The 22,982-nt window shown below is 40.1% G+C and overlaps 1 protein-coding gene across 3 annotated transcripts in view; it reads left to right on the top strand.

Annotated features, from left to right (window-relative positions):
- The window catches only part of LOC111323169 (lysosomal-trafficking regulator), a 39,295-nt gene extending 27,151 nt beyond the window's left edge, over nt 1-12,144 (top strand). Inside the window, exons 37-57 of one of the 3 annotated variants that reach the window (XM_022926466.2) lie at nt 34-176; nt 606-708; nt 1,116-1,177; nt 1,289-1,350; nt 1,949-2,035; nt 2,168-2,233; nt 2,579-2,670; nt 2,908-3,066; nt 3,268-3,334; nt 3,986-4,133; nt 4,373-4,513; nt 5,195-5,298; nt 5,622-5,735; nt 6,119-6,422; nt 6,881-7,206; nt 7,328-7,426; nt 7,903-8,045; nt 8,765-8,859; nt 9,362-9,545; nt 9,891-9,962; nt 10,959-12,144. In XM_022926466.2, the coding sequence (XP_022782201.2) occupies nt 34-176; nt 606-708; nt 1,116-1,177; nt 1,289-1,350; nt 1,949-2,035; nt 2,168-2,233; nt 2,579-2,670; nt 2,908-3,066; nt 3,268-3,334; nt 3,986-4,133; nt 4,373-4,513; nt 5,195-5,298; nt 5,622-5,735; nt 6,119-6,422; nt 6,881-7,206; nt 7,328-7,426; nt 7,903-8,045; nt 8,765-8,859; nt 9,362-9,545; nt 9,891-9,962; nt 10,959-11,085 (2,698 nt within the window). In that variant the 3' untranslated portion in view covers nt 11,086-12,144. The other 2 variants (XM_088763325.1, XM_022926470.2) reach the window with 2 other exon arrangements.
- The last annotated feature ends 10,838 nt before the right edge of the window (nt 12,145-22,982 follow it).

Here is a 22,982-nt window from a genome sequence, read left to right as displayed (position 1 = left end):
TTGACATGTTAAGCACGTTTTGCTTCCTATTAGATCTGTGTGGTACGACGCTGAGCATTTTCCTTCATCGTGGAGACTGGACCCAACAGAGGGCCCAGACCGTGTGCGATGTCGCCTTCAGCGGTTTCATTTAGACATCGTCGAGAAGTATCTTATGAAAGAACACTGTGGAAAAAGTGAGAGGATATATTTTGGGTTCAATTTTGCGATTATAAGGCTTCAGTCATCCTAAGTCATAAAATCAATGGTCATAAACGCCAATGCAAGTAAGGTGTAGCCATAGTAGCTCTCGGTTTTGAGCTTTGAGCAGTGGAGCTGTGAAGCAGTAAGCGGAACTGTTGCCGTCCTAATTACTTAAGTTCCTCATTTTTACTGTAATTTGCCGACGGCTGAAAGCAGACGGAGAGGAGTTAGATTTTCGCTGTCCGCCGTTTCCTGTCTTCTCGGAATAGCCGTTAACCGAAGGCTCCGCAGCACGTAATGTCTGTGGATGATGGACAAATATAATAAAGGTGCTATCTGAATAAATGCATTTCACCTCTAGAAGGTCTTCTCACGAACCTTGTTTTTGTCAAAATCTAAGCCATGCTCTTTGTAATTTCTAGAGTCGAAGGGTGGAGGCACTCCGCTGTCATATCTGTTTGAAGACACCACGACCTCTTCGAAGAAAAACGTTTACTATATCTTTGACACTCCTGATACCATTCGGTGAGTGGAGGCTTCCTTTGGAAGTTGAAAATATCTCATCCATTTCTTAACATTTTTATTAAGGGAGGGGATAACGATGAAACACTATAGATCCAAACAACTCAGGAGTGACCAGAAACGAATGGAATTTTTCGCACTTGTAGAGTGTTAACAACTAAAATCTCGTTTTGTTGATTAGTTAAACACCTAAAGAAAAAAAACAGAAGCGACTCACATAAATGAATTACTTGTATTGGTTTTTCGTTTGCTTTTCTTCGAAAATGCTTCACTTTTAAATATTGGAAAATCAAATATTTCCAATCGATCCCAAGCTGTTGTAAGAAATGGTAAGGCTTCTGCTTGTTTGCTTTAGTTTTGCGTTTCTTTTCATATTTGTTTATTTGCACGGGCTTAAATTGCTTTTCCAGTTTTCTTCATCATTGTAAGAACATTACGCTGGATAATAAAATCAATGGAGTTCTTTTAATTGGTAAGTTACAAACATTTCCTACGGTATCCCATGCCATTTTCCGATTGATGCGAAAGGACAGTCTTTCTTGGGACTGGTTCATTTGTTTATCTTCTAATGTTTTGATTACAGGTGAAAGTCATATGTATTTTGTGGGTGAGGAAGCTACACAGACAGACACAGACATTACTCAAGTAAGACTCTTTTCTCTCTCGATATCATGTGTTTTTCATTAACATTTTAACTGCCATGAGTGACCAGGATAGAATTTCTCCTTACAATATCTTTTCAATATCAAGCTGACAAGTGATGAGAATAAAGAAAAATATCAATTAACTGATTAGATACGATGAATATATGAATATATGAAGTTCATCATACGTAATTAACTGATTGTTAGTTGATCTAAAACCAAATTCTCAGAACTAACATGATAAGAATTGTAGGGCAGCTGGTGAAGAGAAGTAATTACTGATGGGATCTTCAAAGGGTTAAGTAAATGTAAAGCAATGATCCTCGCGTGTGAGCTGCAATTTACTCAATTGCAGAAACAATTGAAAATTTCAACGGCGACCTCGCTTCCAGAAAGTGAAGTACTAAATATTGCACTTCTCTGACAAGAGTTATCTGACCTAATGTGTATGTTGTAGTTCAATTTTATCCTTGGTTCAAATTTTATTTTCCTTTGTTTCAAACTCGTTATCATACATTAACATGACCGAGAACAAAGGAAAATAAAATTTGAACCAAGTATAGAATTGAACTACAACATGTACATCTTTATGTTTTAAGATTTTGCTAGGCAACAAGGATGCCATCTCCATATCCTGGCTCTATGAAGAAATTCAAGAAATTCGCACCAGGAGATACTGCCTTCAGGTAAACACATCCAGCTATTCGCGAAATTTTAACGAAAAATATCGACTCTCTTTTCAATCGAGGTTTTTTTTGGCTTTACCGTTTTGACTGCTTAAGGTCCCTGATATTTACTCTGTCTTACTTTATGAACAGGACAATGGCTTGGAGATATTCCTTAACACCGGCCGGACGTATTTGTTAGCATTTGACACGAAGGAGGTATTTTCTGTTCATTTGACTTTAACTGACTTTCAATGGATAATCCTCAGACATAAAACGACAGCAAAGAGAACGCCAAAAAAAAAATTTAAACCAGAAACACTATTTTCTTTCAGACGAACTAGTGAACATATGGGTGGATGTCAACTTCCTCTTACTTTTCACTTTCCTTTTGTTTTCATTTTACAGCTTTGTAACACCGCGTGTGGGGCAATATCTGTGGTCTGATTGATTGAAACTGAGGTTTTCTCTGGTGAACGAGACTTGAGGATCCTTTGGTTTCATCCTCGTGTAAAAGATGCTCTTGTGATAGACAATCTTTTGATCAAATATTATTTTTACTAGGACCGCGAAAAAGTACTGGAGCAGTTTAAACAGAGACATCTGCCTTGGTACGACGCGCCACAATATGAACATCTAATGGTTCTAACAAACAGGTATGGCTGTTAGCAGGAGTGTTTCCATACTTGGCTATCAACCTAAATTGGATTAAAGTTAACAAAACACTTTCTAAGATTATCAAGAAGTAGGGAAAACACTGGACGACGTTTCGTGTTTCCCATTCACTTCTTTCGTGCTCTAGCCGCTTTCTGTGTGCTTTTCAACAGAACAGAACACAATCACGGCTTCTTTATTTAACTCTCCATCGTCTGTGTTGCACTTGTTCTAACCAGGTGGCGGATGGGACAGATGACCAACTTTCAGTACCTTACAGAGCTAAACAAGATGGCAGGTCGCTCATTCAATGACCTCATGCAGTATCCCGTGTTCCCATTCGTGCTGGCTAACTTTAGTAGCGATGTCCTGGACCTGAACGACGTCAAGAATTTTCGGTAGTGATTGGTTGTTTATCTTTATTCTTGCAGATAAATTGAACATTTTCAACCCTGAGCAATGAAAACAGAATGTTTCAGAGGGTGGATTTAATTACTTGTTCAGTTGAAAAGACAAAATTTCTTCTATAACCAACCTATCTGGTAAATGATGGGTATGTGCTAACTAATTAAAAATAAAGGTGTATGTCTTTCTTTTAGCGACCTTTCTCGTCCAATTGCTGTGCAAAATCAGTCAAAGGAACGAAAGTATCGAGAAAACTTTAGAGTAAGTATTTTTTTTTTAATCATTTACTTCGTGGTCAGTTTAACAAATGGTAAACACCACAGCGTACACTATTGAGTTATGGATGCACGCGGGAGGTTGCTAAGCACGAAAGAAGCGTAAGATCGCCTCGAGCGACTCTAGCTTCTTGAGTGCTTAGCAAACCTCCCAAGTGCATCCATAACTCAATAGCGTACGCTGTGGTGTTTACCATTTGTTTTATAACATAACATTGATTCATTGTAGCTAAAGAGTTCCCTTTTATTTAACAAATCTTACGTGACCAGAAAAAACAAGCGCGCGCGGAAAAAGTCTTTGCATTTGCTCACGTCAGCAGCGTACACCCATGGGTAAATGGGGGACGCTAAATTGACCAATCAGAGTGCGCGCTTTACTTTGGTTATGTTATAATTGTATTTGTGCCCCCAGAAAGCGATACCGAAAGAGGTACAGGAAAATGTTCCACTAGCATCTAAAGCCAACACGTTTAATTTACACGTGGCTGTTGCAAGGGTTTAATAAAAGCTGGTTACCGCCTTATGCTTCGCCAGCGAGATGAAGAAAGATTAATCGATTACATTACGTGATTTCGGTATTCTTTACGTGCGGAGTACGTGACGCGGACTACTTGACGTTTGACTGTTTTTGTCTTAGTGGTTACAAGAGGAGTATGAACGCATGCAAGAAGAGGATCCAATGTCCGCCCCGTATCATTATGGATGCCATTACTCTAACAGTGGCACCGTTTTACACTTTCTTGTTCGGATGCCTCCGTTCACTAAAATGTTTTTGCAATATCAGGGTAAGTTAAACAAAAATGTATTCTTGATGAAGTCGTCTTGTTCATTCTCTTCATTCCGTTGATCATTTCATTCCATTACTTTCCCATTCTCATTCCCATTCCCCCTCCCTTTGTATGTTGATTCCCTTCTGTTTGGCTTTGGTCCAGTGGTTTGCAAAGTGACTTGATGTTTTTGGCGTTTTCACTGATTTGTTTGTGTCTGTTTATTCTTTTATGGGAGATTCTTTATTTTTTGACAGATCGCAGTTTCGACATTCCTGATCGTACGTTCCATTCCATGGCAACAACATGGCGTTTGTCATCGTTCGAGTCCGCTACTGATGTCAAAGAGCTCATCCCAGAGTTCTTTTTCCTCCCAGAGTTCCTTGAAAACCGCGAAGGTTAGCATTCAGCTCAATAATTGACGTCTGAAAATGAAGTATTGCTGCTGCAGTTTCCCTAGAATATTCGATGTGACTAGAACCGGATTGGAAAAAAAAGTTTAGTTTATTTGAAACAAATACAAGACAGAGAAAACATACGATTGTCGTTGAGAAAATTAACCCAATGGTTTGAGTTGCTCAAGGTACGGAATGAGCTGACGCAGTACTACCTTCCAGTAAATCCCCTCCCCTCCCTCCCTCCCTCCCCTCCCTCCCTCCCTCCCTCCCCTCCCTCCCTCCCTCCGTCCCCTCCCTCTTTCCCTTCCTCTCTCCCACCCTCCCCTCCCTCCCTCTCTCCCTCCCCTCCCTTCCTCCCCTCCCTCCCTCCCTTCCTCCCTCCCACCCTCCCCTCCCTCCCTCCCTCTCTCCCCTCCCTCCCTCTCTCCCCTCCCTCCCTCTCTCCCCTCCCTCCCTCCCCTCCCTCCCTCCCTCCGTTCTAAACGTTAGCTTTACAACGCACTTTTATACTAGAGACATCAAAAACAAGTTTAACTGTGAATCCTTGAATAGCACTGACTTTCTCTTATTAAGCTACTGTTCCAAGACCTCCTTTTTATCTACAGTCAAAATCTCTACCACTAACCTAAAGAAAAGTAGGATAGAGTTAACCTTGTTAATTTCGTAAATTGATGTTTTCAGGTTTTGACTTTGGCCTTCGTCAAAATGGTCAGCGGGTTATGGATGTAGAGGTTCCCCAGTGGGCAAAAGGTAGCACCAGGCTTTTCACTATGATTCACAGACAGGTACGGAAATCTTATTTCGTAGCACCCTTCATAACTCATTACTCCTAGTGATCAAATATAGAAATCAATAGATAGAGAATTTGTCGTCTTCTTGTGTTGTATCGACTTCTACTCGCCGTTTTTTGCAGTTGTTTTTGTTGAATGACTTCAGTTTCCTTTTACTTTCGACAAGACAATGGGCGAAGGAGTTGCAAAATATCGATCTCAGACCCCAGACCGTGGACCAGGTCAAAACCAAGCGAAATATTGAAGATTTAGCTTTCCAAGTCTTTGAGTGATAAAGGTTACTCAGCGGCTGATCAATCGTTGCTTTTGTTCTACAGGCCTTAGAGTCAGAATATGTTTCGCAAAACCTCAACCAATGGATCGATCTTGTATTTGGTTACAAACAGACAGGCCGCGAAGCTATAGACGCCATCAACGTATTTCACCCCGCTGTAAGTTGAATTGATCAGTGACATCACGTTTGTCGTCAGTAACAGCTTTGAGAATTTTAGGGACGCTCGAAGTCATACGCCGAAGTCCGAGTAAACCGGTCAATTAAAAAACAGGTACACAACACGGTCCTTCTAAATAATGGGCATCACTGAAGAACTAGCTAATCTGGCCGGACAGTTCAAAGAAACAAATGAGTAAGCTTTACGATTGGTTCGGTTTGGGCTGTCAGTTCTGATTGTTGGAATGTGGTATGAGTTATGACTGCCTTAGAATTAACTTAGCAATGACTGATACTCAGTGCATTTAGCAGTTGTGGAATTCTAGAACAATTCCTGGCAAGCCAAGCCATTTCCTAGGCTAATGTGTCTTTTTGACCCTCCAGACATACTATGGTGTAGATGTGAATGCAATCACAGACCCCGTCCGTCAGAAAGCTCTCAAGACCATGATAGAGACATACGGCCAAACTCCCCAGCAACTGTTCACATTTCCTCACAGCCCGCGACCACAGAGCAAACCACAGCTTTCATTATCCGCGGAGGGAAGCTCTTTGGTTAATCATTTAAGTTTCACTTTCAAGGGCATGGACAATGAACCTTACAGCGGGTTGCTGCTAAACCGTCTGGGCACATCACTTTCTTCTGATACTGGCACGCTTGTGGGTAGCGCCGTTGACACTCTGACTGGTAAATGTACACTTCATATAATGTCATGGATTATGAATTGCCATTTATTCTCGTTTTGCGGTTGCTCGTTCCGGCCTTCCTATTACTAACAATGAACCGATTTTTTCCACGCGTGAGGTGTACATCGCCATTTAGTATTTGTCTTTTTTTTCCTTGAGTTTGCGAATGGTTCTATATGATACGAGTTGAAAAAGGACGATAAAATCGAACAAAAGTACAAAAAATCCCTATCTTTTTTTTAGTTCCTCCTTCGTAATTCTATCGTGTTTAATGCTTTTAGGTTATTAATTGCATCACGGCTGATATTTTGATCATTCTCTTTTCATGTGACTTTAACCTAAAATCTACATCGTGTTACATAAGGTAAATAACCGCTTATTCTTTCTTCAGCCATGATAATCCCGTGTTATTCCGAAAAAAGAATTGGACCTTTTTTCTGACATTCGTATTTTCTACAGAAATTCGACAGCCAGTCAATACAGTCGAGGGCCTAAAATGGGGGCAATACGTCGGTTCTCCGGCTATGGGTGCCCCCGCTGTGGGTTTTACGCAAGCGTTGAACACCTCTGTTCATTCTCTGGTCTGTCTCAAGAATGACTATGTCTTTGTCCTGGGTTACAACTGTACCTTGCTGACCGTGCACCAGACGAAGCCTGGGCAGAGTGATGAAAGGTTAATTTGGTCTGCAGTATTGAGCTGGGGGTACATGGATGGGGGTTTACGTGTGTGTACCTCCCCTGAAAGTGCCCCTGTCTGTCTCATGGAGCACCACACACCTGATAAGGTAAAACCTGCGGTAGAAAAGTTTAAGCGAAGTTCTTTTCCGGGATTCTTCGAAATTCTGAATTTCACTTGTAGACTGAACATTAAACACCTAATCTTTCTAGGGTTTTACTTTTACGTAGATCACGTGTTGTGCAGTGACTGACGGATGTAAGCTGTTGTTCATTGCTACATCAACTGGCACGTTATCAGTGCTGCCCGTCAAGTACAACCCAGCCGTGGTAGGTCACTGGATTTATTTTTTATTATTTTTTTAATTTATATATCTTGGTAGGGGGAGTGGGTAATCTAGCTATATTACTCCACGTGAATCTGCGTGACATATGTAACTACTACTAAGGTTTAAAACGGGTACGTTTCTAGAAACTGTAGTGCTGCGTCCTTGGGGTGGCCATCAGAAGATAATTTGGTTTTATCAACTGAATTGATTATGTAAATTAGACAACGTAAAGAATTGCTAAAGATGACGTTTCGAGCGTTAGCTCTTCGTCAGAGCGAGAGGCAGATAGACTGAGTGAAAGGTAAAGGTAAGGAAGCCATTTTTTTCCAACGGAAGTATTTAAGCCTTGTATTTAATGAAAGAAATTACTATCGATGGACGTGTGAATACTTGAAAGTGTTATCTCGAATTGTTGCCCTGTTAATAATTATCACTTGTTCCGAAATCAAAATAGAGACGTTTTTATCCAAATTTCAGGACACTGGTATGGAAGTGTTGGGTTCGAGAGTTCGTCTTCACGGACACAAGGATTGCATCACGTGTATGGAGTTGTGTCAAGCCTTCAGTATTGTGGTCAGTGGTAGTTGTGATAAGACAGCCATCATTTGGGATTTGAACAGGTAAGTTTTTTTTTTTCGTTTTTCATCAAGTGTGACAGGAATTCAGGGCCCAAAATGTTTCACAGTCCTTTTGATGAAGTTTAAATTTATTTAGATATGTGAAAGCCTGTTTCCCGAATGAGCTTACTGAAGGCCCTGATTATCCCAAATAAATCCTAAGTGATCAGGACGATAATACTAATTAATTTGTTTTTTTTTTGTTTGCTCCTAAAAAAACTCGTGCAACCCTTTCAACCAATGATATCCAGTAGTATTTAAATTAGTCAATTTCTGTACGAATTTTGAGAATTTACAGCTGAGGCAGTATATCCTGTGGTTAATTTTTTTTATCCTACTTTCTTTTTTTCTTTGTTGGTTTTATTTTGGTTGTTGTTGGCTTTTTTTTTTTTATTTGTCCGTTCACATTTCTCCCCTGTTGAATGTTTTACTCACCCACCTTTGTAATGAAGCGCTGGAAAAGAAAAATAAAACAAATCTCATAACTAATCTTGTATGCATGTCTCCTGAATCTTAGTCCTGATTTTGCGTTCGGATGCTCCTACAACTGAGCTATAAATAGATCTAAATAGCTTCCTGGCGCTCCGAGGCATGCGACGGGAACTGGTTTACATTCGTCACCGTTTAGTATTTCTTAAAGTTTGATTCATCAGCTACTAAGAAATTATTTTAAATTGATAAGAATCTAAACACTGAATTTTTTCTGTTGTCCTTCTCTGTAGGTTAAGTTATGTGAGATGTTTGGAACACTCTAACACAGTAGCATCGCTGGCTATCAGTAAAACCACTGGAGATATAGTGACAGTGTCACATACAAGTAAGCTTTTTAGATGTGTTATCATCATGAAGTTTGTTGAGAATTCTTACGGTTAGAATTATCAGTGAGAATTGCATTTTTACAATCCGAATATGACCTTTTTAATGTTCCATTGTTAGATGAGTGTCGTAAGTTTGGTAAGTTTCAGTAAAGTGAAAAAGATCTGCAGTTACTGGAGTTATAAAATGCCGTGAAAAATTGTACCTCGGTCGTCACGCAATCCTTTTAAAGCACTCAAAAAGAGGATGGTGTGACGAAAAAAAAACTTAATAGTAATGAAAGGGTGGCACGATAGCTGAAGTGACAACTCATCAAATACGCGATTGATTAGCCTGACTCGTTCATCGTGGGACAAACGATTAAACGTTAATTCATTTATCTATAAAACAACGATGAACAACAACATTTTCTCAAACATTAGATCAAGGATAGTTAGAGAGACTTTTGCGTGACAAAACATTGAGCAAAGGATTTACATTTTTTTTCTCCTTTGACGTTTTAGTGAAGTACGTCTCTGAAGAGAGCACTATAGAAGAAGGAAGCGTAATTAAACTATGGACAGTCAATGGCAGGTTCATTAGCCAAGCCCCATGTGAGCTTTTGATCAACTGCTTGGAATTTTCCGCTGCTCCTGAGGGAATCTCTGTCAATGTTATCGCCACTGGATTAAGCAATGGCGCTATAAGGTGAGCACGCTGCCCTTGGAATACCACCTATATTCCTATTTAGCTCCCCCCTTCCTCTTCATGATGTGAATTCTTACAAGTGAAGTTGAGCAAAACGAACCAACACAATGACCTCCTCCCAGTTGGCTTGTTAGCTCAGTTGGTAGAGCACTGCACCGGTATCGCAGAGGTCATGGATTCGAATCTCGTACAGGCTTGAATTTTTTTCAGGCCTTATTTTCATTACTGCTTAAGTAGTGTTCATAACTGCGAAGATCGCTCTCATACTAACTTGATCACCATGTCATTTACGGCTGATTTGGTTGCTCGAAATAGCTACCTATCCAAATAATTTTCTTCTCGCAGGTTATGGAGCACATGGGACCTAAGCCATATACGGGACATTGCCCCTGATCAGTATCTCAGCCAAGTAGCAAGGTTGTGTAGCTTTTGTTGGCTTTCTCTTGTCTGTTTACATCCATCCGTTGCAATGGTTACTTATTAACGGTTCTAACCAGTCAGATTGGAGTATTCAGGTCACATGCTTAAAACGGAGATTTTAGGTCGACATATTGGTCTACTGGAATGCAGCATGACACGGTCAAGAATAAATGTTTAAGGACTGAAGATTTGTATTGCGTTTTTAAATTAGTCCATATTCTGAAATCTAATGCTTTTTAACCACGTTACCTTACTGTTGCTCTTTGTTCGGTTACTAACTTATGTATGTCAGAGCTCGACACTAACGGTAGCCAACTAGCCACAGACTAGTAGAAATTCACTTTTGGCCCGTTGTTCTCGATTTTCACCAGCTAGTTTGGTTAGTAAACAAACTGAAATTGTTGTAACGTCTGAGCTGTCACTAGCCACTTGGCTAGTGAGTTGAAAAGTTCCTGTCGAGCCCTGTCTGTCAACTTTCACAATATCCGCTCGTTGTTTTGTTTTTTAATGTATGTTATAGTGATCCAGTGCAGGGATACATCATGATATTTAGTGCCATTTGACATTGTTAGAGAACTCCTCTTAATAGGACAAAATCATTTATTGATGAAGTTGTGCTTAATTGGTAAACTTCCAGATGTCAAGCTGGCCGATAATGTTAATATTTTTATGTCTAAGCTAAGATCAATTCAGCTATAATTTTTATATTTTTAAGTTTTTTTGCAATTTTTTATTATCTTTTATATTCATGTGTACATAGATTATAGATGATGTATTTCATTTTTTAAAATTACTTTTTAATTTATACTAGATGTTATTATTATAATTGTAAATTTAACGCACGTATTTTGAACGAGCACTTGTGCTCTTAGACGATAACGTGGTTGAATAAATTATTGTATTATTGTATTGTATTGTAATTTATTAGGATTGACAAAATATGGCTGAATTCTTTCAAGAATCATAATATTTCATCTTTTCATCTTCTTTCAGCCTGACTTTTTCAGAAGACAGTCAACGACTTTTTGCCGTGAACACCAACGGGAAACTCGTCGCCTGGCAACGGAGAGACAAAATCTATACAAAGCCACCGACGATAACCGTATTCCCTCGAACTTAGACGCAATCTTTACTTCCTCAACTCAGGCTTGGGCTTAGTTTGAATATAACACTGGAAATATAGAGTTTGATTGTTATTCCTCAGTTTGTAAAGCTTAGGATGAACTACGGCAACATTTTTGTTGTTGTCAGTGACGGAAGTAGTCATAGGGCTACAATTTATTCTAGGCTTAGACCAGTGCATACATGCAATAATTAACGTGTTCAACTCTTGGTTCTTATGACGTTACGAGACAAAATACAGGGCCAACCGAGACCTTGAAATAAGGCTGTGAGGTCGCAAGGAAACTTGGCGATCGAGGCGAGAAGTTTTTTCACCGATACACTTGTCACTTTAAATATAATGTATGATATAGGAAGTCTGCGTTTCGGAATTCCCTCATGAGTGGGCAATCACGAAACAGGCTTGTAGGGATGAAAGCATAGTCTTTGTATTTTCCTAACTCAGCATAATATATGATATATGTTTTTTACATGAAATTGAACTGATTGCATTTCAGTGCAAACTAAAGAGAGCAACGCTTGCAGCTAAAAAAAAACGTCACGTTTAGGCAATCCTAACGACAAGAGACTCATGACACAGATTCTTTCTAAAAGGTGTCTTTTTTAAGTAATTAAACGCAAGACTATTTTGTTACACTCATGTTTTTAATCATAATTCCACTAGTAAATGGTAATCTTTTTTCTCCGTGAGGTAGTTGCAAACAAAAATCAAACAATGGATTAAAAATGGTCTGATACATGGACTACTATGATGATGAATTCCGACTGTTGTCGATAAGGGTACAGATCACGCTAGATCACTCTCGATTTATTATTCTCACGGAGGTTGGCCTTTTTTTTTGTTGCAATTTTTGTCAGGGAAAAAATCGTTAAATGTGGCTCGTGAAAAAAGAGACTAGGAGATATTTCTTTAATAAAAAATTTATAAGTCACCCAGAGAATGAAAGTGAATGAAAGGTGTGTACTATTTACGTTAGATATGTACCATAGAAATGTAATATATTAATTTCAGAATTGAATCTTTCTTTTTTACTGAAATAAAGTAATTTTAAAAAGATTTTGCAGAAATTTGACCATTTTATTCACCTTCATTGTCAATGCAAGCCATGCTTTCCTTGTTTGCTTTCGATAGTTTATAAACAGGAGTGTTAGAACTAGAAAAATAGAAAAGTGATCTTGGTGGTGATCTTTGTAAAAGAGATACAGTATATTTAACCGAGTCCGTCCTCGCAAAATACTTGTTCTGTTTGAAGACAGACGTCAACATTTTTTCCAAACGGTACATGAATAGCTCATTCCTTTGGCGTCCCATCGGGGCCAAAATTCAACATTGCGATTTGACGTTGTAGTTTTAGTATTCTTCCTTATTTCGCGATTGGACATTCAAGTTTTTATTCCTTATGAAACTTTTTCCGATTCAACGTTGTCTTTTTTACAATTAAACTTCCAAGTTTCAAGTATTAAACATTGTACTTCTCGTAATTCCACTTGGTAGTTGTGGCAATGCAATATTTTTGTACTTATGGTATTGATATACTCAACATGCAGTACTTCGTGTTGTTCAACATTCAACTTTCCATCATCCAACCGCAACCCAGCTATTAACGAAGGAGCGCAGGCTCACTGAAGTCAAGTACCTCATGTGAGCCTCATAACTTCGTACGAGGTTATCTTGTGAGATGAAAAATGGACGATATCTCGTATTTGCTGGACTGAGTTCATAATATCCTAGACATTTTAAATAATGTTCAAGGCGTACATAACAGTCATGGAATGTTCAGCTTCTTGTTGGTAAAGTAGATTTTTCGCACAGGATGTTGGTAAATCTAGACATCGATGATTTTATAACAGAAACCATGGGAAGAGCTCATAGTTTGCTGGTAGAAATCGAAAGAACTGAGAATTCTTATGGAGGTTATAGCGCTAGCGTGCATCAAGACGTGAACGACCCTCGTACGTAATAAGCAAAGAACAGCTCTCATATTTAATTGAACAAGGTTTTAAATTGCGAGAGATTTCTACTATGCTTGGAGTAAGTTGCAGCTAAGAGGAGAATGATGTCATATGGACTAAGCGTATCCGGTACATACTATTGTTTAAGCTAGGATATTATGAACACAGTCCAAACAATAGAAACAATGCGTAAAAAATGAACACGAAAATATGAAATGTGACGTAACCTAAGTGACTGGCAAACCTGATAAAATAACAAATATACAAGGAATAACTGAAAACGGAGAACAATGCACAAAGGACGTGAATGTAAAACAAAGGTGAGGCGCTGTGACTACAGTCAACACTTAAGCGTCAAATAATTCGTGAAATAACGGGAATTTCAGGAATTGTACACAGCCTAGCTTAGTCTTGAGCCAGTCCCACACTGGGAAGAATATTCTCCACTATCAATTTACGTCACTAATCCACAACGATGTTGTGAAATTAACAAAGGCAGACAAAGTAGCTAGAGAGAGTCTGAGAAATGCACTTTGATGCAACTTGCGTGGAAGTACTGGCCACAACTATCTTATCCCAGCCAATCTTCTCCATCGTCGTCATGGCACTCCGTGAAACAAACGTTGATATTTCTCCTACAGCGGACGGAACATGTCTTTCATTATCATTCACTTAAATATGTCTTCTTTTTTTATTAAGTCAGGTCTCATACTTTGACTCTTAACTCTATATCAGGATCAAACCCGATGCTTAGCAAGATTGAAGGATCTGCAGTTTGGAAACAAGCTGTGACAGCTTACTTACTTAGGTGACTTAAATGTCATCCTTTCGCGAGATTTCGCAATATTCGCGGGTTTCATAATTTGCCCGCTGGCCAAAATTACTGTTTACTCTTACCCTCGACGACCGCCTTCGATATTGCGTCACTCAACTACAACATCAACATGCTCACGCCACACATGCGCAGACGTTTTTCATCTCTGTCATGAGGCTTACATGAGGTACTTGACCTTAGTAAGCCTGCGCTCCTTCGTTAATAGCTGGGTTGCGGTTGGATGATGGAAAGTTGAATGTTGAATAGCGCGAATTATTATCCAACTACACCAAGACGAGTACAAATAACGCAATAGACGAGTACAAATATCACGCGGTATTTGTACTCGTCTATTGTAGTACCGGTTAAACAGGTTTTCTCGCATCGCGCAAGCGAAGAATTGTCTGAATTGTAGTTACGAGAAAAAAAAAAAACAAATGGCGGACAACCTGAATCATATTTCCGACGAAGAAGAGTCAGAATGGCTGGCAAATATAGATCCAAGTTCATTAGATGAATCGAACGAAGAAAAACAGCTTGACGACCAGAACATTTCTTCATTTAATGAAGGAAATAGAAACAACAGCACAACAACGCGCCAATTTCGTTCCGCTTCGCATACTTCTGTCACGCACTCCCCGTAAATAAACATCCGCGAAATTCGTCCGCACTGCACTAACAGTTTGGCGTGTTGGATAATAAATAACTTATTAGACGTTTTGTTGTGTAGTATCGCTGAGTATTTTTACTCGTTATTTGTATTTTGACTCGCCTTACGGGCTCGTCAAAATACGGCACAACTCGTAAAAATACTCAGCGATACTACACAACAAAACGTCTAATAAGATATATGTACTGCATGTTGAATATATCAATACCATAAGTACAAAAATATTGCATTGCCAGAACTAGAGAGTGGAATTACGAGAAGTACAATGTTGAATACTTGAAACTTGGAAGTTTAATCGTAAAAAAGACAATGTTGAATCGGAAAAAGTTTCATAAGGAATAAAAACTTGAATGTCCAATCGCGAAATAAGGAAGAATACTAAAAGTACAATGTCAAATCGCAATGTTGAATTTTGGCCCCGATGGGACGCCATACATTCCCCCATTCCCCGTTCCCTGTTTTAATGATAGCCCTTGTTATTAGTGCACGAGACCCGTGCAACTATGCAAACCAATCAGAACAGAGCACTGTTATCCACGTGGGCACGGTTGAAAAAGGGCGCTCTTCTCGAAATTACCACAAGCTTCGATGAATTCAAATTTTTCCGTAGCGAAGATCGTGTGAGCCGTTGTTCCTCGTTCAAATATCGAAGTTGAGCGCTGCGTTTTGTAACGGGCGGAAGCAGGTAAGTACTTATCCATTTTTGTGTAAGCTCTTAACTTTTTGGAAGTGAGTCTCATAGAGACTTAGGCCTTGTGCGTGTGTGTGTGAGCATGTTGTGGGTAGAAGTTTTCGTTCTAAGTATCTGTGTAATAATCGTGCTCAGTAACCCGTCAGTTTATTCCTGAGGGTATTTGCACTCTACAGTGACTGGAATTCAAAGCAAAAGGAGATTTCTTTTATGCTCTTCTTTAAAGCCGTTTTCGTACTAAGAAGTATCTTGACCTTCCATCCTCAAATATTGAAGTTCGCGTTTCTTTCAGCAGTTGCAAGCTTTAAGGCCCAGTTCAGACGCCGTACTTCAGCCGAGCCGAATCGAATCCAACTTTAGGCCGACCTAAATCAATTACTCCTGACTGGATTGATTCAGACGCCGAACTTATTTAGGCCGAAATTAATTAACTGAAGGAAACTTGTGGCCGGGGCCGGCGCAGTTTTAAGTAACCAATTTGATAAGTGTTATAAACAAGAAAGAAAGTGATTTGTATGGCATGGTGGCACGTCGTTGTAAGGAAGTTTTAAGTGTATTATTTGGTCACTTCTTTAAAAGGAGTACCTAAATAAAGTTCGGCAGTTGATCAGTAAGTGTTTCGGCGCGACCAAATAGACTCGCTTGAGATGAGAAATTCCATTGTGCAATACATGTTCAATTTTTGAAGCAAACAAAGATTACCGTGCTGGTAAAAGCTTCACTTTTTGCGATCGAGTGATACACAAACTAGGCGGGAAAGGACGTTGATGACGCAGAGGACAACTACATAAAGCCCAAAGAACCGACAGAGCGAAGAATCTGTGTCAGTTCAAAAGGCGTAGAATAGGGCGCTCATTCAATACCTGTAAGCATCGTTTTGCTCGGCCCTTCAAGTCGCCATTTTTCTTATGCAACACTCCTTTGCGCATGCTCACATGTAAAAACAGGCCGAAATTCAGCTCATGTGAAGTACGGCGTCTAAATCAAAGCCGGTCTACAGCCGTTCTTCCCGGCTGAATCAGGCGGGATTAATTGACCGAGCTGATCTAAGTTAAATCAGCCGTTCCGAATTGATTTAGAGGTCGTACTTCACATGAACTTTATTCGTTGAATTCGATTCGGCTCGGCTGATGTACGGCGTCTGAACCGGGCCCAAACCGAAACCTGCTTTTGTGAAATGTTTGAATATTAGACCGCATACGTACATTTTACATTTCATGCACGGAAAACTGAAATTTATTCAAATTGGCCATGGTGGCTGGTCTGTTGTTCGAGACATAGGATTTGTGAGGGAGGTAGTTAAAATTCTGTGTATGATTGCTTTTTACTAGTTGTGCCGGTGAGACGTGAGTCTCTGACAATAAATAATTTTTATTAGAAAAGGTCCATTTAGATCTTTCACACAAAATATATTTTGTAAATGAACATAAAATTTGTCTTAATTACTATACTATAGCTTCAATAACTTATAATTAGTCACATATCTAATAACACTTGTTATTCACATTGTACCACGTTCTTTCTACAGGAGCTACTGCAACAGTTTTCAGACAGATATTATCCATATCTACGACAGTTTAATCTGGCTCCAATCAAGTCCAGTTCTGTCCGTTCTAGTCTAAAACAGTCCACTCCAGTTTACCTCAGTCCAGTTTACCTCAGTCCAGTTTACCTCAGTCCAGTTTACCTCAGTCCAGTCTAGTCCAGTCCAGTCCAGTCCAGTCCAGTCCAGTCCAGTTCTACTCAGTCCAGTCCAGTTTATCTCAGGCCAGTCCATTCTCAATTCTCTCCACTCCAGTCCACACCGGTCTTAATCTTTTACAGTTCAGTCCAGTCCAATCTAGTCCAGGTCATCCCACCACCTACGCAACTCAAGACAAGAGCTGACTCTCGTTACCAGTGCAACTCACATAAGGACTTGAAAGCGTGGCGAAGAAAAGGGCCAACGCCCCATTGGGTCTTTTCTTCTCTTCCTTTCCGTTGCATGCGAGGAGGCAGGGGACGGGTCAGTTAGAAGACGCTGATGTCCAGCCGGTTGGTCAAATCTCTTTGGGTTGGGTTAAATGGAGGTTTAATATATAGTGCGCTGGTTGAACCTCAAACTCCAAATTCTAACAGAAGTGGACAAACTTCTGATTCGGCTCGATGCGATTAATGTGTAAAATTTAGTTAGATTAGTTAACGGGTCCCCTAGGGTTGGGATGGGTTCTTCCTCCAAATTCTTTTCTTTGGGAATTCTTTTTTTCGTTAGGTGTTTTTTTAATCGATCGGTGTTCGGTTTAACTTCGACTTCGCTCGTTTCTTGTTCGACTTGTGGATCGCCATGAATCCGGCCTCGTTAATACTTCGGCTTTTTATCCGCTGGCTTTTTGCTTCTCATCAACTGGACGTCAGCTTCGATTGAATTCGACATTTGCTTTTTTCGCGCGCGTTCCCGTTTAGTTGCTTCAAATGCGGCCAATTATCTTTTAAGTCTCGCTTGATTGCAGGGAATCGCAGTGAGCACTGTGATCGAGTGAGACCGTTTTCGGACTGTTTTGGCATGAAGGTTCAACCAGAGTTTTAGCTGAAAATGTAGGTAACTAGCTTTAAGCCATTCAACTGTTAGAGTAAAGCTGTTTTCGCTTCTCCTAACACGTTTAGTGGTTTACTTATAGTAATAGGAAGTCAGCCGTCAGGTAAGGCTCGCATATACGAGCGAAGAATAGTTGGTAACTAACAGGGGATAATGGGAACAATGCACACACCTTTAGAACGTTTGCCAATGGTAAGCGTAGGCAGCCTTCGACACTTGATGACAGCACGAGGATGGATCGTGAAGAACTTCCGGAAAACATGAGGAATAGGCCGTCTCTTCTACTAGTTCATCTGTTTTATGATGTTAATTTTTCTATTTCTTCAGTTGTTAAGCCTTACATGTACCACTATTTCAAGGCCGGAAATTTGACGGTTAACTTTCGATACAGCAAAAGTCGCCCGTCTTTGGTATTAGGAAGAAGGTCAGATAGAATAGCTAGCGTAGAGAATTAAATGTACGTATAAATAAATAAATTAAGTTGCAGTTCTCTCAGTCATCTCGGTCGTTCAAGCTTCATGACATGCGAACAAAAATTGAATAAGGAATTAAACGTTCTTTCAGCTTTAGCCCACCGAGAGTTTGAGTTCTAGTAAACTCGCAAGTCGATTGGGTTTTCCTGTTATTGAAACTTGAACAGACAATGATGTGTGAGAGAGTTACATAAACAGCGCCCCAATCCAAGAATTTAAATAAAGATATCACCCCGCGAGCGAGAGCGCCTCTGTTTGCCAGAGTCTGTACGGAGTGTGAACGGTAACAGCTGAAGTTTCAAAAATTGATCTATGTGCGCTTGCCACCAGATTGTGAATTCTTGCATTAAATTTTCCGAAGCCACTTTTTAAGCAAATTGGAATTTCTCCATTATTAATCAATCGTACCTTCCGTCTTTAATATTAATGATTTGTCAGCTGTGAAAAGTTGATTACTCCGTCCAGACTCACTCCACGTCAAATGCGACAGAGAGTGGAACAGAACATGGAAGATCAGTCGTCATGATAACAAGCAGTATTCCATGAAAGGTAGGGTTTCGGTCGGAGACTGGCCCGAGGTATGTGAAGAGCTCTCGTCGCGCTGAGAGCTTTGCGCAGGTATGATAGCGAACTCCAGATTATAGCACCGCCCTTTCCGAATTGTCGATAGAAAATATCGCATGCGTGATTGTGATTGAGCGCTGCTGTATTCTGGTGTTCAGTATCGTTCCCAGCTTCCGGACTTCGGCTCTACTTCGGTTCGAATTTTAGTTCTGCTTTCATTCGGCTTTAGCTCGGCTTTTCGGAATTTTTCCGCTTTCTAGTTCGGAATACGAAGGCTTGGTGGCGATCGTGAATCGTAAGCAAGCCACCAAAGGAATAAAAGCACCGTCTGGGATTCTCAGAGTGTTCAAATCGGGGTGTCGACATTTACTGACACGGAACACTCGGAGCTTCCTTGGACGCCAAATTTTTCTTAAGTGCACGTCCCCTCCAGATAGGCTGTATGGAATAATCAGTAGTGTATATAATTTAATTTCTTGTGTAATGTTGTATCAAAAATGAAATAAATGAAACTTGAGTGTCTGAGTGTTGATTTTATCTAAGTATAAGTAGAGCATCATTACTTAGAATCATTAGTTAAAAGGAATTGCGATTTCGTCGAGCCCATTTTCGGGGGCTCACAAAGCGCCACTTTCGAGGATTATGTTGTAAAGCTACTCAACATAAATAAAGAACAAAACACCAGCGTCTGTGTCTTTTTCTTAAAATTTTTTTAACGACTAGATTTAAATCTCACTGACAAAATTTTGATTGCAGGAACATATCTGCCCATTTTCGGGGGCTTAAGACGTGCCAGTTTCGGGGCATTTACTCGACGTGCATACCTTGCTTCGGCGGCTTCTTAGCCGTTCTACTAATTAGCTGTAAGGGCGCCCATTTTCGGGGGCGCTGGTAATCATGCATTTCGCGTTGGACCCCTGTATCAGACTTAGGTCCATTTCGGGGGTCGCATGCGTAAAATGTGCCCATTTTCGGGGGCGCTGGTAATCATGCATTTCGCGTTAGATCCTTGTACCAGACTTAGGTCCATTTCGGGGGTCGCATGCATAAAATTTGCCCATTTTCGGGGGCACGGGTCATCATGCACTTCGCGTTAGACCTGTGTACAAGCTTTCCAGCCTTCAGGTCCATTTTCGGGGATCGCGTACTCAAAATATGCCCATTTTCGGGGGGTCACTGCATGGTTAACCAGGTAAGTTGAAGCTATAACATTACTGTAAAGTTAACACGTACTGAATTAGTTCTTTTTGCAGACAAAAAATGCTGGTAGGTCGCTAAAAGTAGGAAAAGAGGACGTGTGGTTTGCTGATAGATCGAGGTAAGTCGGAAATGTTTTAATCATGATTATAACCATGATTACAACATAATCACTCGGCAGGTAAGTAGAACGCTTGTAAAAATTTGCATATACTCAGTGTGTTTTTGTCCCAGACAAGAAAATGTTAACAAGTCGCAATGAAGAACGCGTGGTTCGGTCAGCGGTCACTATCGAAAAGTTTTCCAAGATCTTTTTAAAAAGGTAAGTTCGGAAGGTAAGTAAAATGCTTCCATATTCCTAAGAATTAGCATGTGCCAATAAATTGTTGTCCCAAACAGAGAATCTGCTGATGTATCGCAGAAAGCGGAAAGAGAACTCGCGTTTGCTGAGTAGGGTGAGGTGGGTACGTTGTAATCATGGCAAACATGATTACAACACTACGCTTAGCAGGTAAGTAAAAGTTACATAATGTCGTAGAATTACAACGACGTACTAAGTGAACTTTTATCTCAAATAGAAAAAAAATATCGATCCGTCCCAGAAAGCCTAAAGAGAGAGCACACGTTTGCCGCTGAAAGAGGGATGGGAGGTATGTTGTAGTTATACCATTCAAAATAACATTGTCACTTGACAGTAATACGCCATATGCATAACAGTCCGGTCAAATGAGCACGCACGTTATGAAGTTCTGTCCCAACGAGACAAAATGCTATGATGTGATAGGAAACATGTAGCAGAGGGGGAGGTGCGAATTGCTCAAGTTATTGTTTAGCAGACATTTAGATTATCTGAGAGAGGACTTATTACGGATGACTTCGATGAAACTTGGAACGCTTAAAAGTTTCATTCAGGTATTAATCAGGTGTAAGAATTCTGGAGAGAAGGTGCAGCATTAGAATTCTCAAGAATGGAGTGTTTTAAAGTTGCTGGTATGCAGCATTGGTGGGACTCCACCCTGAATTCTAATGACGTGGTTAAGCGTAGGTATGCAGATAAGTGTTGTATACTTCAACCTATTTTGTATCTTATCAACTTCTTTTTTTTTTTTTAGTGGATTGTCAACTTGATGGCTGAAAAAAATTCTTGAAAGGCGAAGTTAGCCAGTAGATCAGACCGGTGAAAAGGTGATAAAATGTGTTTAATGGGCCGAGTTAAATTTACTTGTTAGCTCCAGTTACAAAAGTATCAGTTATGCAATTAAGTCCAAAGGATTTTCAGAGACAATTGCAGTTTAGTCCAGGAATTCTCCAGCCCCGTGCTATATTGTGCTTCCAGTCGAGTGCAGTCCTTTGATATTAAAGTCAGTATCATATGCACGACCACATATCATTGCACGACCACATCAGCTTTTGCTGAATTTTTTATCGTGTTTAAATAAATGCTGTTGTTGTTGTTGTTATATGCTGTCCTTTTCAGCCTGTGTAAAACTTCTTCAGAGCAGTCCAAAATCCAGCAAGAGCAGTTCTGTTCAGCGTATATCAGTTACTTCCACAGTAACTCCCTCCAACAAGAGCAGGTCAGTCTGGTCCAGTCCAAACAATTACTGCTACACCTGGTATGGTCTGGTCCAAAGTCCAGCTGTAAATAAGCCAGTGCGCCATCTCGGGCAGCAATCTATTTCTGCGATATCCTCTCCAGAAAGACCAGGGCGGTTTGCTCCGCTGAAGTTAAGTCCATTCCCATTAAGTGAGTGTCAGCATACTTCCGGCACGGTGAGGTATTTCCTTTTTTTTTTGTTTGTTTGATCAATTAATTCACCAGTTAAAAAGGAATATATAAGCATAAACATAAAAGTACTAAAATAAACCAATAAACAAAAAGTATTTCGTTCTTAATACAAATGATAACATAAAAAAATAAAAGCGAATAAACTAAAAGGTAAAATCTAGAAAAAAAGATAAGTTTCATTGAAGGAATCATAAAGTGTAGGAGCGATTCCTTGTATTCTTGTAAACAACGACCACAACAATTTACGTACGAAGATCTATCTGGCAACGATTCGAATTTACTGTTTCTGGTTACAGGATAGCCTTACAATCCTTCGCTCAAAACGTATATCGGCAAAAACGGCAAAAACCGTACGACCAACGCACATGGCGTGGGAAACTGCGCTCTTATTTGTTTATATTGTCAGCGGCGCTATAGAATGTAAGCAAACTCAACGACAGACTAGAAGGGAGTCTTTTTAACTGAACGCAATTGCTGTTCACGAATTCGAATTGTTCTAGCCTATGCTAGTTTGTCTTGTTCTACCGCTCATCGACTTCTCTTCTAACAAAAGAAGCTTTCTGATGTTTCTGCGATAGACTCCATCTGCCGTTCTAACGTACTATCCTTTCACTGCTTGGAAGGATCTGCTCCACGAAAACTTTTGGACACAACCCGCGAGGCATCTTTCTGTATGCCATCAAAACCAAATCACCAACTCTGAGGTTCGGCTCTAAACATGGCCATTTCTGTCGCTCCAGGAACGTTGGCAGGCTCTCCGGCTTTCGTCCATCCGCAACAAAATTCGTGTGCGAGAAGATGAACATGTTTCCATCTTGCCTTGAACTTGTCTGGCTCTTCAAACACATCTGGACAAAAGGACGGATCTCTACGAAACAGAAGAATATTGTTCGGCCTAAATGCTTCGAAGTATTGCTGGTCACTCGACAATTAAGTTATTGGTCTGTCGTTTAAAATTTTCTCGACTTCCACCAAAAATGTCCGTAAAGCCCCATGCTGAGAAGCTATTCTCCGATTAATGAGTGTAAGATTCTTCTGGTGGAAGGTATGAATCGTTCCCAGACTTCTCTTTAGTGGCTTGCTGCCTCGGTGGGTTGAACTTCCGTGTTGAATTCGTTTTTGCTTTGCAGGCGTGTATTTGTGACACATAGTGAAGTGCGTCCCTTTAC

This window comes from Stylophora pistillata, chromosome 6 (assembly GCF_964205215.1).
Source record: "Stylophora pistillata chromosome 6, jaStyPist1.2, whole genome shotgun sequence".
NCBI classification, from domain to species: Eukaryota; Metazoa; Cnidaria; class Anthozoa; order Scleractinia; family Pocilloporidae; genus Stylophora; species Stylophora pistillata.
Note: the sequence above shows the minus strand (reverse complement) of the source record. Positions and strands in the feature narration are given on the sequence as shown.